The sequence below is a fragment of the Notamacropus eugenii genome, chromosome 4 (assembly GCF_028372415.1).
Source record: "Notamacropus eugenii isolate mMacEug1 chromosome 4, mMacEug1.pri_v2, whole genome shotgun sequence".
NCBI classification, from domain to species: Eukaryota; Metazoa; Chordata; class Mammalia; order Diprotodontia; family Macropodidae; genus Notamacropus; species Notamacropus eugenii.
The window spans coordinates 164,102,379-164,117,199 of record NC_092875.1 but is presented as its reverse complement, the minus strand read 5'-3'; the positions used below and the strand labels follow the sequence as shown (position 1 = coordinate 164,117,199).

The following is a 14,821-nucleotide window of genomic DNA, read 5'->3' as shown; positions in this document are numbered from 1 at the left end:
CAACTCGTAAGGACTTACGATGAAATATGCTGTCCATCTCCAGAGAAAGAACTGATGGTGTCTGAATACTGATTGAAGCACACTTTTTAAACACTTTCTTTTTCTTGAGGTTTTTTTTTTTCCACAACATGACTATTATGGATATATTTAACATGACTCCTCATGTCTGACTATATCGAACTGCTTACCTTCTCAATGGGGGGGTGGGGAGGGAGGAAAGAAGGAAATTTGGAATTCGAAGTTTTAAAAACGAATATTAATTGTTCTTATATGCAACTGGGGAAAAAAATTTTTAAAAATGACAAAGACAAATACAGAGAGCCATTGGAAAACTTCTATGAACTGATACAAGATAAGCAGAACTAGGAAAGTCATATACATTATGACTACAACAAGATAAATGGAAAAAACAAAAACAACTTAATAACTGAAAGAATGCTGAGAAATTACAGTGACCAAGTTAGGCCACAAGGAGAAGGTATGCTTTCTCTTCCTCCCCTTATTCTTTACAGAGAGAGGAAGGGGACTATGAATGTAGAACACTTACATGTCAAGACTTTTTTGATGTATTACTTTTGCTGAATTATTTGTTTTCCTTTTTAATTCTTTCTTATAAGTGATGATACTCTGAGGAGAGATATGATGGGAAATATAAATAATGTAATAGACAAAAAAGATATGTTTATGTGGGAAAAATGGGAACCACAAAGGGGAAATATTACAGAAAATACCTGATTGAAAGTCACTGAAAGGAGAAAAAGAAGTGATATAGATACAGCAATATATTACAGAACTCCTGTACAAAGATCTAGGAAATAAATTACTTGAAATGGAAATCTGATAGAGCAATGTTGAGAGATATTATCTACATATTTGCAGCTTTCCTTCTGCCAAACGTATGTATGTGCATAGCAGCCAATAATTTCCTGGCCTCTCTTAATAATTATTTTACTTTCAAATGGTGAAGGAAGTAACAAAGGGAAATCATATTCTGGATCCAATTTTTACCGGCAAGGAGGAAATGCATGCTGAAGTAGAAATGACTGAAACCTTGGGGACAAATGACTATTCTATCTCATAACTCGTGAAAAAGGAAAGTTAAGTTTGAGAAGCACTCTTGCTATTTGGAAAGCAGATTTCACATCTTTATGAGAAATTAGACAAGGATGGACAGGAAGGTATCAAGAATGAAATTCTAAAGACCCAAAGAGAAATAATTTGGGTGAAATGGAAAAGTAAATCAAAAAAAAGAATTAAGTACATGTAGAGTCATCAACCAATTCAGATTTTTTTTTTTAAATGCACAGAAAATGGAAGCAAGGTCAGGTAATAGAGATTGAATGAATAATAAATGCAGAATATGGTTCTGTAAGAACAATGTTAGGAATCCTAAAGCTCATATTGAGCTAAAGCTGGTAAGGAATACTGAGGCCAACAAAAATGGCTTTGAACTTCTTACACTATTATCAGGAAAAAAGGGAATAAAAAACAAAAAAGGGTAAGACCACTGCTCAATGCAGATGGGATGATAATTTTGCCTCTGTTTTCTCTACCAAGGAAAATAATCTTTACATCAGAATATTATATAGCTAATGTTGAGTTGAACTGGATCAACAGGAAGTCAGCAAAGGTCAAGCTGGTTGTCTTTAAGCTACCAGGACCAGATGAACTACATCTTGGGTTCTAAAAGAAGTAAAAGAGATGCCTGCTGAACCACTGTCATAAATCTCCAAAGGCAATATGGAAAATGGAGCTACCACTGATTGGAGGGCAACCACTATCCCCATGTTTTAAAAAGGGAACAAAATGGAGGTCTGATATAATAGTAAAATGACCCTGACTTCAATTCCTAATAGAATTCTAGAACATGTGATTAAGGGGTAGTGAACATGGCTTTATCAAAAACAGTTCATGGTAGGCTAACTTCATTTTTGAGCACAGTTGTAGGCTATTAAATCAGGGTAATAATGTAAATATAATTTAAATTTTGGCAAAATGTTTGACAATAAGTTGGATGATAGAATACACATCTAAAAAAGATTCTGAGAACACTAGATATTGGCCTATACTATTAAGATAATATTTTATTAGGGACAAATATAGCCTTCTACTTGGGCTCAAAAAATCAAATCTTAAATGTAAACCGTCAATAAACGTGAAGAAAATGGTCCAAACATAAAAGAAATGTTACATGAAATGACAATCAAAACAACTCTGAGGTTTCACCTAAACTGATCACTTTGGCAAAGATGATAAAAGACAGAAATAACACTGGAGTAGCTGCAAGTAGAGAGCAAAAGTTGGTCGAGATTTGAATTCATCCAACCCTTCCCTTCTGGGAAACAACTTGAAATTATGCAAAAAAAATCATTAAAATGTTCATTCCCTCTGCTAAAGAGCTCAGTACTGGGCATGTATTCCAAAGTGGTCACAGAAATATTCTAAAAATATTTGTAAGCAGCATTTTTGTGGTAGCAAAGAAATTGGAAACCAAGTGAATGCCAATTTGGGAACAGCTAAACAAACTGTGGTGTATGAATGATAACTGACATCTATAAAGTGCTTTAAAATCTGCAAAATGATTTATGTACATTATCTCATTTGAGCTAACAACCATCCACAACTCATAGGTACCACAATGAATAATATCACTATTTTATACATGAGGAAACCAACCCTGAGGAAGATTAAGTAACATGCACCTAGACATAAAATTAGTGTTAGAAGGATTTGAATCCAGATCTTCATGAAACCAGGTACAGCATTATTGTCACACTGTCTAGAACACTGCACCATGAGAAACAATGAATGTGAGGAATCTGAGAAACACGGGAAGATTTGCATGAACTGAGGCAGAGAAGAAAAGACTATAGTAATATAAAAAAAACCAATGTTAAAAGGAAACGTAACTCAGATTAAGGGTAACAAACAGTTTTGGTCCCATGAAACAGAAGATTAAATAGAGCTCTTTTTTTCTTGGTAGGTAAGTGGGAGACTGAAGTTAGAAAATGCTGCATACACTGTCAGACCCTGTTGTTTTTTGCTTTTTTGTTTCATGGAAGAGTGTATCAGGAAAGGGCTATGGCATAAAAATATATAACATCTTTTTAAAATGAACTTCATAAATGCAAGATAGGGAAGGAGTGTCTGAAAAGAAGTTCATATAACTAAGATCTGGGGCATTATAAGGGAATGCATATTAAAAGAGGACTAGAATCCAGGACAAGGGAGATCATAGTCCTGCCCTTTGCATTTGTCAGACCATGTCTACTATGAGTGTTCACTTTTGGGTATCACATTTTAAGGAGCAAAATTATTAAGTGAAGAATACTCAGAGGAACAAGAGCCATATAATAAAAGAACTAGAGTATATTCCAAAGAATTAGGAAAACGTAGCCTAGAGAACAGAAGGTCTAGGAAACAGATGAAAACTGTTTTCAAATATCTGAAAACCTGTCATGTGGAAGAGTTATTATTAGACTTGTTATTCTTGACTGCAGTGAGCAGAACTAAGACTTATGGATAAAAATTGCCAAGAGGAAGGTATACTTCAATAAAATAAAAAACTTTCTAACAATCAGAGTTATTTAAATATTCAAGTTGCTTTGGGAAGCAGTGAGCTGGAGACCTAATTTAGAGTTGTTTAAACAGAAGTTGTATGACACTTGTCGGAGAGGCTGAGGCTAAGACTCTTAGTAACTGTCTCTAGTATGGCTCACAACTCTGACAGTCTGTGAACACCAAGCAGAAGAGTTTGAACTTTACTTGAAAGACATGGCTAAGCTTCTCAACATGTTTGAGCACATTAGTGATGTGTGCATGCGCACATGTGCACACACACATTTATTCGGGGCTTTCATTCTAGGGAATTTTGTTCTAGGCAGCACAATTACTCTGGTATACAAGTGACTACAGTATAAGAAGTGATTTATTAGCATCAACCAGTCTCACTGTTAAACTAGGGAAATATATAATTCATATATTGTGAATGTATTAATGGATAATAACTTATTACTTTTATATGTTACGTATCTGAAATGGAAAAATCTATGCTTAAGGTGGCAAGAAGTGAAAACCTGAAGACAGAAAAATATAATTCTGAATGATCATAATTTGTTATGGGAATGGTTAATCAAAAAACCAGCTCCAAATTTACCCCAAAACTCAAAAAAAGGCAAACAAATGAAAAAATTTGGGAAGCTTTACACATCCAGTTGAATGACCACTAAGTCATTTGTTTGATCAACAAAATATTCAAGAACTATCATATGTAAGGCTCTTAAAAATTATGGCATGCAAGGTTTAGGAAATTGTCTTTTGTTATTCCTGCCATCAGAAGTTATCAAATATTAATTTATTCTTATAAAGTTAATTGAAATTATTGCAAGTTTTCCCTAGTTACCTGTTCTTTTACAGAAGAAAGTGTTTCTTGCTTGACCTCACATTTCTTCCCTAGTTCATTTTCTTGCTGTTAAAAACAAAAGCAGATTTGTATGTTACTTTACATAAAATACTTTCTTTTTACACTTAATACATGTAAAAGTAGTTCTAATTCATATATTTTCTTAAACAACTCATCCTAATACAGTGAAACACTGCCTTGCTCATCCTTTTAAACTAAAACCTCTTTATGATACTATCCTTAGCACCTAGACCTCCTCACTATATTCTATGCAAAAGAATGCTAAATTTTCTCCTGGCATTTTGATTCAATTTGACAACATAAGTATCTATTTTGTGCCAATCACTATGCTAGATGATGGGGCTACAGAAACAACAATAAATAGTCCTTGCTCTCAAGGAGGTTACAGGAATATTAAATTCCCTTATAAATGGTCCATAAAGACTAAATTCATGGGGACGTTACAATAAAGATCCCAGTGAATTTATATACTTAAAATGGAATTCTTAAGTAATACTGAATATATAAATGAGGGAAGACAAGAAGCCTTTATTTTTGATGTTTGCTCCAGGCAGAGAAGATTCAGTATAAGTAGTAGAAAAGCTGCTAGGAGCTGCCTGGAAATTACTTGAGAAGGATGAAAAATGAGAAAAGGTAGAAAAAGAACGGAGAGCAACTGCAGAGGACCCAATGTCACTGGGGTAGGTAATAGGGAGCGTAGCCTTGATTGCAAAGGGAAATGAGAATGTTGTTCAGCATTTACTTCATTGTTGTTTGTCCTTTGTTCTCTAAGAGGTCCATGATGCCAGGAAGGCGATGCCATGACTTGCAAATGAATTGGATTTGAGTGAGTGAGGGCTGTGCAAAGTCACCAACCTCACTTGCTCCTCTGGGGCGATCTGGGTGCAGTGGCAAGATACTGATCAGGACAATTGGAGCTGGCTCCCAATCAGCATTTGAGGCTATTAGAATAGCAAGACAGTCTGTGCTTTAAACTAGGTTTCAAACACCCAGCTCACAATACTGCCATGAACTGTGTGAACCAGATTAAAATGTAATTAAGAAATATTTAAGAAAATAAATTAAAATGTAATAGAACATAGACAATGTTAATCTAGGCTTTTCATTGTCAAAGTGAGGCCAGCAGGGATCTTTATGTACTTTTTAGTGGTTTCTATTTTCATTTGAGTTTGATACCACTGATTTAAATCCAACCTTGTACAGAATAACTGATGGGAAGAAACTAATTTCATTAAATGAGACATGAAGAGACACAGGCTACTCAGGCATTAATGTGGGCATCTTGTCACCTACTAGCAGCCACTCAGAGACTAAAAAGTAAGATTTGGCTGGTTTTAACGTGAAAAATAAACATAAGTGCTATAAAATAAAAGTATAAAGATGGACACTCTATCATACCTATTATTTTAGGTACTGTCTTTCCAAAAAGTATATTTTAGAGACCATAGAATGAAAAGCAGGAAATCATTTATATTAAGTTAAAACTGCAAACTTTATTTTTTTTAAGTGAGCAATTTTATTTGCTGATAGCCATAAGACAGGATCACCATAACTCTGTTGCTTGTGAAGTTGAGTGTGAAACCATTGGTCAGTTAAAATTGACAAGGGGCTTGACTTCACCAATTATTTTTGAAAAATAATAAACATTTCATGGTAATTTAAAATTTCATCTCTCTAACCCTTTAAAGTTTAATAACTGCTTTTATCTCTTTTTATTTTCCAAATAACCCTGTAATATAGGTAGTACAAGGATTATTATTCCCATTTTTTAAAACAAGGACACAGAGTCTTAGAGAGGTTATGTAATTTGCCCAAAGACCCAAAGGTTCAATCCTAAGTATCCTGACTCCAAGTCTTAATATCTTGGCACTTTATCAGACTTCTTCTTGGGATAAGAATCACCAAAGTGACAATTTTCTTGTAAAAAATTTTGGTCCTACACTATGAAACTTTTGTGATTTTAGTAAGATTTGCCATCTTAAGACAAATCAACTCAATTCAATATATATTACATGCCCCCTATATTAAAGTCACTGATTAATAATCAAAATGGCATTTTTTCCAAAGGCACACCTGTTTTCCTTTTAATTACATTTCTTTAGAGATTACAAATGCTGAAACATAAAATTGAAGTTAGAAAAAAATAAGTTTTGAGAATCACAGAACTCATCATCTGAGTTTTTAACAATTATTAAATAGTCTAGGTAGGATGTACAATTGGTGTCCTCCTTTGTTACATGAAACATCTTAGAACAGTTTGCATGATGCTTTCTCAGCCCCATCCTAAACTCCTGTCTTCTATATCCTTTACTTTTTCTGTACCATTTACTTTTTACCAATACCCTGCAATCTGTCTGCCAATCTAACCATTCTAGTAAGACTGCCTTTTCCAAAGTCACCAATGGTCTCCTAACTGCTAAAGTGGATGACCATCTCCTGTCCTTTATACTATCCTTTCCTTCCAGGTAGTATCTCATTTATTCCTTTATTTAAAAGGCACTGAGCTCCTACAATGTAAAAAGCATTGCAATTAAGTCCCAGGGACAAAGAAGACAAAAATGCAACAAAGTCCTGACCTTCAAGAAGCTTGTACTCTCAAGCAGGTGGGAGTGAGGGAGGAGGTGGAGTGGAAATAACATGTATGAAGATAAGCAAAAACTATATAATTTGAGGAGGAAGAAAGCCTAGGTTTGCCTGCCTTGACATCTCCCTTCCAGTTCTTGCTCTGTTTTCTCCAGCCTTCTCTTGCCTAGTATGTATTAGTGGCCCCCAAGACTACGTTCAAGGCTCTCTTCTCTACCCTCTCATATTGAAACAAACTAGCCGAAAAGTTCGAAGGAGATTTTGAAGAGTTTGTTGTGCTGACGTGGTCTCTCAGATTCTGAGCATGATATGATGATAAGGACAGCATCAGAGTACTTGCAATCCCTTTAATCCTTAGACTGAATATATTCTCTCAGGGAATGATAGATGTAAAGCTTAAGTTTTAGGAAAATTAATTTATACAGATTACTGGATGGTTTCTTGACTATCTCTGATTCAAGTATCTGGTTTCCAGCAGAATGGCAGTTACTACCATATGTACCACGATAAGAGTAAGTCAGAGAAGGAAAACAGAAAAAGGAATAAGGAAAAATAAAAAAGGAAAAGGAACAGAAATAAAGTCTCATGGGAAAGGAAGGTAGGAGAGAAGTTAAAAAATATTAGAGAAAGCAGGAAATGAACATAGAAGGCATAGAAGAAATAAATTCAAACATGTTTCAAAAGGCCCAGTTCTGATAACATGCCACTTTTCACACTATGGCCCATTACTGAAAGGTTGATTAACTGATTACGTGTTTAACTGATTAACCAGTCCCACTCCTAGAAAACAGCAAATTCAATAACTGAGCTAGCATTCTTAACCACTTGTAATTCAAGGCAAACAGCATCTTTGTAAAATAAAACTTAACAAATCATCCGTAGATTTCTATAGAAACATTAAGTATACTTGTTTCTCTTTTTCACTGGTGGGACAGAGAAGGTCTAGATGTCCAGTTTCCTATGTGTAGCAAACTGCCAGTGGAAAACTCCTAACATCAGCAACTCTTCCACAACGTACTGGATTTCCCAGGGTACCTGAAGGTTAAATGACCTAATGAGGGTCACAAAACCATGAGTCAGAGGTATGAATTAAACCCAGATCTCCCTGACTCCAAGGACTACTCAATCCATTGTGCTCTTCTGTTTCTCAAGTACATAGGAACATTGTTTTGTTCAGCACCGGAGTTATTCCCAAAGCCAGCCCCTTCAAAGAGAAGGTAAAAACTGTAGAATCTCACAGCAGGAAAGGCTCTTATAAGCCCTCTGGTCCAACTGGTCATTGACAGAATACCACTTTAAATACCCTAGGCATTGGTTATACGGTCTTTATTTGAAGGTCTCCCTGGGGGACCAACGACATCCCAAGGTAGCCCATATTATTCTACTGCATAGTTTTATTTATTTAATTTTTGAAGGAGGTGGTGACAACTTGGGGTTAGGGGACTTGCCCAGGGTCACAAAGCTACTAATGGGGTCACATTTGAACTCAGGTCTTCTTGACTCCAGGGCTGGTACTCTATCTCCTGCACCACTTAGCTGTCTCTCATAACAGCTTTATTAAGGAATTTTCTACTAATGCAGAGCTAAAATCTTCCTTTCATCAATTTTAAGTCAATTGATCCTAATTCTGTGTTCCAGACTTATACAAAACAAAAAAAAAGTTTAATTAACAGCACAATTGGTTTACCCTTCTTTTGTAAAACTGTAGATATCAAAATCTCAAAAATCAAAAGTGCTACACATGCTTAAACAATATGCTATCTTTTTATAGGCATACCCTTTGCAGAATTTTTCCAGTAGTGATTCAAGACCCCAAAATAATTATTTGTTGGCTAATTAGTCATATTGATTCATCCACATTAAGTTAATATTATCTCCTTTAGTTCTACAGTTGCAAGACAATTTGGCAGGGTAGAGGAAGCACTGTCTTTCAGTTTCAAATTGGACTTGACTGCTGAGATCCATTTTAACCCTGAGATTTTGTCTTCTATTTGAGGTAGCTGGCTTCAGTAATAATTCCTACAGAGAACAGAGCAAAACAAGTCATCTTCATTATTCATGTGTACTTAAGGGAGACAACATGATGTTGCAGGGGATAGAGATAGGGCCTCAAGAGTATGAAGACCTGGGTTTAAGTCCCATCCAAGATGGTCAGTCTTGGGCTTTGAAACAAAAGGAAGCTAATTACCCCCTACGAAGAGCAGAATTCTTCATTTCAGCTTTGTCAGAATTAACTAAGATAACCGGCCAGATTTCTGCTTTGGAAAGGACCATTTCAAGTATGACATGGTCTGCTGGAGGCCATGATAATTCTGTCCTTAGTTTGGAATTTGAACAAAGACAACTTGCTAATATTTTAATTAAAGGAAAGCCTGGGGAGCTTCTGAGAAACCAGATGCAACCATGTCTTTTTCTTTAAAGGCAACATATTACAACTCACTATTTAACCCATCTTCACATTATCCATGGATAATGAACAATGGGGCACAATGGAAATAGCATCAGATTTAACCTTAAAAGACCTGGATTCCAGCTCCAACTCTAACTGGAGTTTTAGCACATTAGCAATGTGGCCCTGGGCAAGCCACTTTTCCATTCTGACCTTCAGCTTTCTTATCCCGTAAAATTAGTGGATTGGAATTCACTTTTCCTTAGAAGACAGGTGGGCAAGGTTCACTTTAAACAGACACACAAGACTTCACCAGTCATTAGTGGGATGTTTCTAAATTCCTATTTTCTAATAAATTTAACAAATATCAAACAAATATTACTTACAGCTACTTTGCAACTCTCTTGAATTGGTTCCTTATCCTCAGAGTCATTTTTCCTCATATCCAGTCTCAGTTTTTTTCCTAAACTGATTCCATTGACTGGTCTTTGAATTCCAACTTCAACCTCTTGTTCCTGATGTAAGTGTTCCGTCCCCTGATCCATCCCCTGATGTAAGTGTTCCATCCCCTGATGTAAGTGTTCTAACATTTCATTGTCCACAGATAAATCATCCATTTCTTTCCTCTTTCTCAGGCTGCATTTAAGAAATTCACCATCAGGATTGTTTACATTAGGTCTGAGATGAACGTTGCTATATGTTTCATCTGTTTTTCTGTCCAATGTACACGGTCCTTTCTGGGATTGGCACTGCTCTTGGTTTCTCCAGGCTGAGGAAGTAGTGGGCTGGGTTTGGTCTAAAAGAGAACAAGACAGTTCTACCTTGGAAAATTTGGATACAGACTCTTCCTGTTCTTCTTCTTCATCCCTTTCCCTGAGTTAAAAAGAAAAACAAAATAATACCTTGCATTTGCTCTATCTCAATCTTCATTTGATAGTTAAGAACAACACTTTAATCAACAGCAAAGCACATTTTTGTACTTACAGGAGAAACTGCATAGGAAATTAATTCAGTTACTCAGACATATAATAGTATAGATCTTTCGTATACTATCCTACTATGGGTCCCTACACAGGATTAATCCTGTAGAAACTCAGTATCAAAGTCACCTTCCTAGCAAGAAGGTGGAAAGGTGAAACCAGAAGGGTAAAGAGATGGAAGCAGACACCTCTAATGTATTACGTCCTAGTGAGAAAAATGGCCAGAGCTTAGAAACAAGACAGATCTGGAATGATTGGGGGGGTGGGAGGGACAATTGTGAAAGAGCAGATAAAAGTTGGCATTTATATATTTAAAGGATTAAAATTTTCCAAGTATTTTACGTACTTTAATTTGAGCTTCACAACTCTGAGGTTGGTATCACAGACATTCCTGCCTCCACTTCATGGATAAAGAAACTGAGCACCAGAGGTAATGTGATCTGCCCATTGTGCCACAGATGGTTAATATGTGAGGCAGAATATGTGGGTCTAACTGATTATAAATCCAGCACTTCATTCACAATGCCAACTGACTTCTTTTAGATCAGGTAATATTGTTGCATGTGAAGAACTTTTGGAAATATTTTGTCTGACCTCTTCCTCAAAGCATAAACTCCCTCAACAATGCACCTGAAAGAATATTTTAACCACAGGAAACAGCTTGTTCCATTTTATTTTGTTTTTACCATCAGGGAAAAAAAAAGCCAAGTTCTGGATCCTGGAATTGGAATAATTTTCACTGATGGTGAATACCCCTCTAAAAGGATGGCTGAGGTAAAATGAAGATGGGCAATGGTAACAGAAGCAGGAGATGAATTGGGAGGCCAATGGGATAAGATCATCGACAGATGAATTTGATTTCAAGGAGCATGAAAGACTATGAGATAGGTGTAGTAGGCATGGAAGAAGGAAGAAGTATGTCATGAAATTTAATAGATGAATGAATAAGGAGCTGGGCAGCATGATACAATGCGAAAGCATGAATTTCAAAAGAAGTGCTTGATTAACCATAGCAGAGCAAGGATCCGGAAGCAATAGTAGGAAACAAAGAATGTGCCAATTCCTCCTGACCTTTTTGAAGGGACAAAATACACTTACTTAAAGCCCAGCCCCTGTGAAACTATCATGGAGGGGAGAAATACTTGTGGCAAGGGAGTCTTTTTTAAGACCATTGGCAAAAATGGTTTATCAATCACCATCAACAAGAAGAGCCTTGGGCATGGCAGCACCCCTTCCCCCCCACCCCCCAAACCACCAGTCTAGCTTCCAGCCCAAACCTGATATGTATCACCTGATGAAGCAACACCTGTGGATAGGGGCCACCTCACCAATTGCCAATAAACTGCTACCCACAGGGTAGATATGTCAACCTAGAAGGGAGTAAGGCACCCTGAGGAAGAGACAGGAGGCAATGTGTGCCAGGCAAGTCAAACCACCAGCACCATCATCACTACTATGACCACCATTTACCCTCAGACCCCATTAGTGAAGCCCCTGCTGTGAGGGTGCATCCATGAAGTTTTATTGCATTTGGTTAAATGGAAAACAGTGTTGGTGATGAGGTCATGTGATGCACAAGTCTTGGGCAGTAAATGATTATTGCTGTTGCTGTTTCCAACTTCATTCCTCCCTAGCACTCCCCGCCAAGTCTGGTAGTCTGAGCCTACTCTAGCATTAAAGTCATCCAGAATTATAACTTTGTCCTCTTTTGGCACATTGATGATGTGTCTCTAGGTCTTCATAAAATTTTTCTTTGACCTGATAAGGGTTTGTCATGGTGGGAGCATAGGCATTGATGACGGTGGCATGGTGTTTTCCTGCGAGTGGTAATCGTATTGTCATGAACCTATCATTCATTCCTTTTGGCAGGCATACCAGCTTGCTGACTAGATGAGTTTTGATTGCAAAACCCACACCAGCTTCACGGCACTCCCCTTCACTGTGCCCACTTCAGAAAAGGTGTATCCAGCTCCAACTTCAGCATGCTGGCCTTCATTTGTCAACCTTGTTTCACTCAGGGCTGCTATTTGGATATGATACCTGTTGAGTTCTCTTGCAACAAGAGCAGTTCTTCTTTTAGGTCTACTAGATTTTGTGTTGTCTATTAGTGTGCACACATTCCATGTGCCGATGGTGAGTGGAAATATCTTTGCAGATGCTTTCGTACATTTTATACATTTTTTTTGTTTCATCCACATAGTGGGATTCCCCGCCTGCTGTGGTAATCAGGCCAGGGTTGGGTAAACAGACGATGTTTAGGGCACCTTTTCTAGCCCCCTTCCTCTCACCAGAAGGTGAGCAGCGCAATCCTTAAAAGGCTGCTTGGACACCCAGGGGGCTGCCGAGTCCCTGCTGCTTCCAGTGAGAAATGACCCTATGGCCTGGGTCACCTGTGTGCAGGGCTGTGACTACAGCTCCCAGTGTATCTGCACCTGCTGCTTCATCACTTGCCTGTTACCACAGGACTTTAAGGCATAATAGTGAAATGGTATGGGTGATGTCTTTTGATCCGTGCATACATTGGATTTAAGTGAGGCAGAGTTGCATGAAGTCTTCAGCCTCACTCTTTCCTCCAGAGTCATAATAGTCCAGTGGCAGGACAAAGTCAAGACGGCTGGTGATGGTTCAGGATGCAATGAATGACCTTGGCGTCTTCAGTGTCTTACTAAGCTCTAAGTGCTCCACATCACCTGCTTCAGCTGCCTTCATGGCTGTTGGAACAAACTGTTCTCATCCGCCCATTCCACCAGAGGAAGTCTTCACATGCTTGGGGTAGACACACCCCTAACTCACCAATGGGTTTGAGACTCATTGGTTACCCTCAACCTGGTTTGACCCATTAGACGAAATGATTTACTGGGGTGAGGATGCTGCGCATGCTTCAGCTTCTTGGAGCCAGAGGTGAAAGTTGGAAGGAACAGGTGAACACCAAAAAGAACCCTGAAAAGGGCTCAGCAGCCATCATACCAAAGGTACTAGTCCTCCCCTGAACACACCCTACATCCCTTTTTTTCAGGTAAGTAGAAGGCAAAGACATCTTAAATCTTAATGATGAGCAAGCACAACACATCAAGTATCGCAGACCAACATATATTCATTTCAGGTAATATAAACATAAGTAGAATTATTGGATATTTACCTTTTCTTTGTAACTGACTGGAAATAGTTTTTAATGGAGTTAGTCTGTTGTTGCTGAGAAGTCTGTTCTTTCCTTCTGCTTGAAATTTGAGTTTGGGAAAGTTGATTCTTTGGAGTTTTTACTGTGGTCTGATTAAGTGGCTTTGTCCCTAAATTGTTGCTATTTGTGTTAGGAGCCTCTTTTAGAGTGAATATTTCTTGTGAGAATGCTTTGGCCCTTTGTTCCATTTGGGGAGTTTCATTCTCTTTTGGACTTTCACTTAAATCCATGCTGAAATAAAAAAAAATTCTAGATTAGATTGAGTTTAATAGAAAGTAACTCAATTCAGAGAAAACTGGCTTTAAACAGAATTGTGTACTTTACTGTTCTAGAAATTTTTTTAAAAAAGTTTTGACTAGGTACCAATCCAATAATCAAAAGAATTTTCAATCTGAGAGGACATTATCTATTTAGCATCACAAAAAGGCACTATAGTTCTTTCTCATCTATGCTCTTTGATAGCACAGGTTATTTCTTATAACAATTTTTTTTTACAGATTTCTTACATATATATATTTTACATATACTTCTGCTATTATAGTCTACCATGTACTCTGCAGGGCTGAACTCATAATAGATGCTTACTAAGTGTCAATCATAATATATATAATTTTCTTCAAAAATATGTGCTACTAATATTTACCAGATATACATGGCTAACAGGAATTGATTTTGAGGTTTAAAAGGTAGTATCCAATATTAAACTATCTGACAAACATTCACGTGGGCAAGTTTAAATTGGGAATGGGAAAAAGAGTTTTGGTGCAAACTTATGATCTTGGTTTTAGGAACTTATGGTGAGAAAAACTCTCTCTACCAATGCAAGTAAGTAACTACTCTACAACTTGTCTCTCAGTTGCATGCAACACTGGAAAATCAACAACTTGCCCAGAATCATGCAGAAAGTGTATGTCAAAGTCAGGTCTTGAACTCAGGTTTTCCTGCCTCTAAGGATGGTTTTCAAACCATTATATCATGCTGCCTCTCTTTCTGAGGTTTTTAAAGTTCAGAGAGCATCTTAAACACTAATCCATCTAAATAATAAGGCTGTCAAATCACTGTCAAAACATCAAATCAACTGACAAAAGAAAAAATTAAAGCAAAGTTTAATGGAAATAAAATGAATTAGTGAGAATTCAAATTTGTCCGTTATCACATTTTCTGAGCTAGTCTTCAGCATAAATTCCCTCATTCTAAACACTTTAAAATAAAATGCAAAATTAGCATCTAATAGAGAAAATTACAAAAATAAAAATAGTTACAAATCT

General features: G+C 37.0%; 1 protein-coding gene across 4 annotated transcripts in view; it reads right to left on the bottom strand.

Annotated features, from left to right (window-relative positions):
• Positions 1-14,821, bottom strand: part of NBN (nibrin) — a 47,777-nt gene that overhangs the window by 11,428 nt on the left and 21,528 nt on the right. For 2 of the 4 annotated variants that reach the window (XM_072603615.1, XM_072603617.1), the window contains 3 exons: positions 13,515-13,784; positions 9,782-10,268; positions 4,403-4,468 (listed from right to left, as the gene is read on the bottom strand). In XM_072603615.1, coding sequence (XP_072459716.1) covers positions 4,403-4,468; positions 9,782-10,268; positions 13,515-13,784 — 823 coding nt within the window. Of the gene's footprint in view, positions 1-4,402; positions 4,469-8,783; positions 9,026-9,781; positions 10,269-13,514; positions 13,785-14,821 lie in introns of those variants that run through there. The other 2 variants (XR_011965855.1, XM_072603616.1) reach the window with 2 other exon arrangements.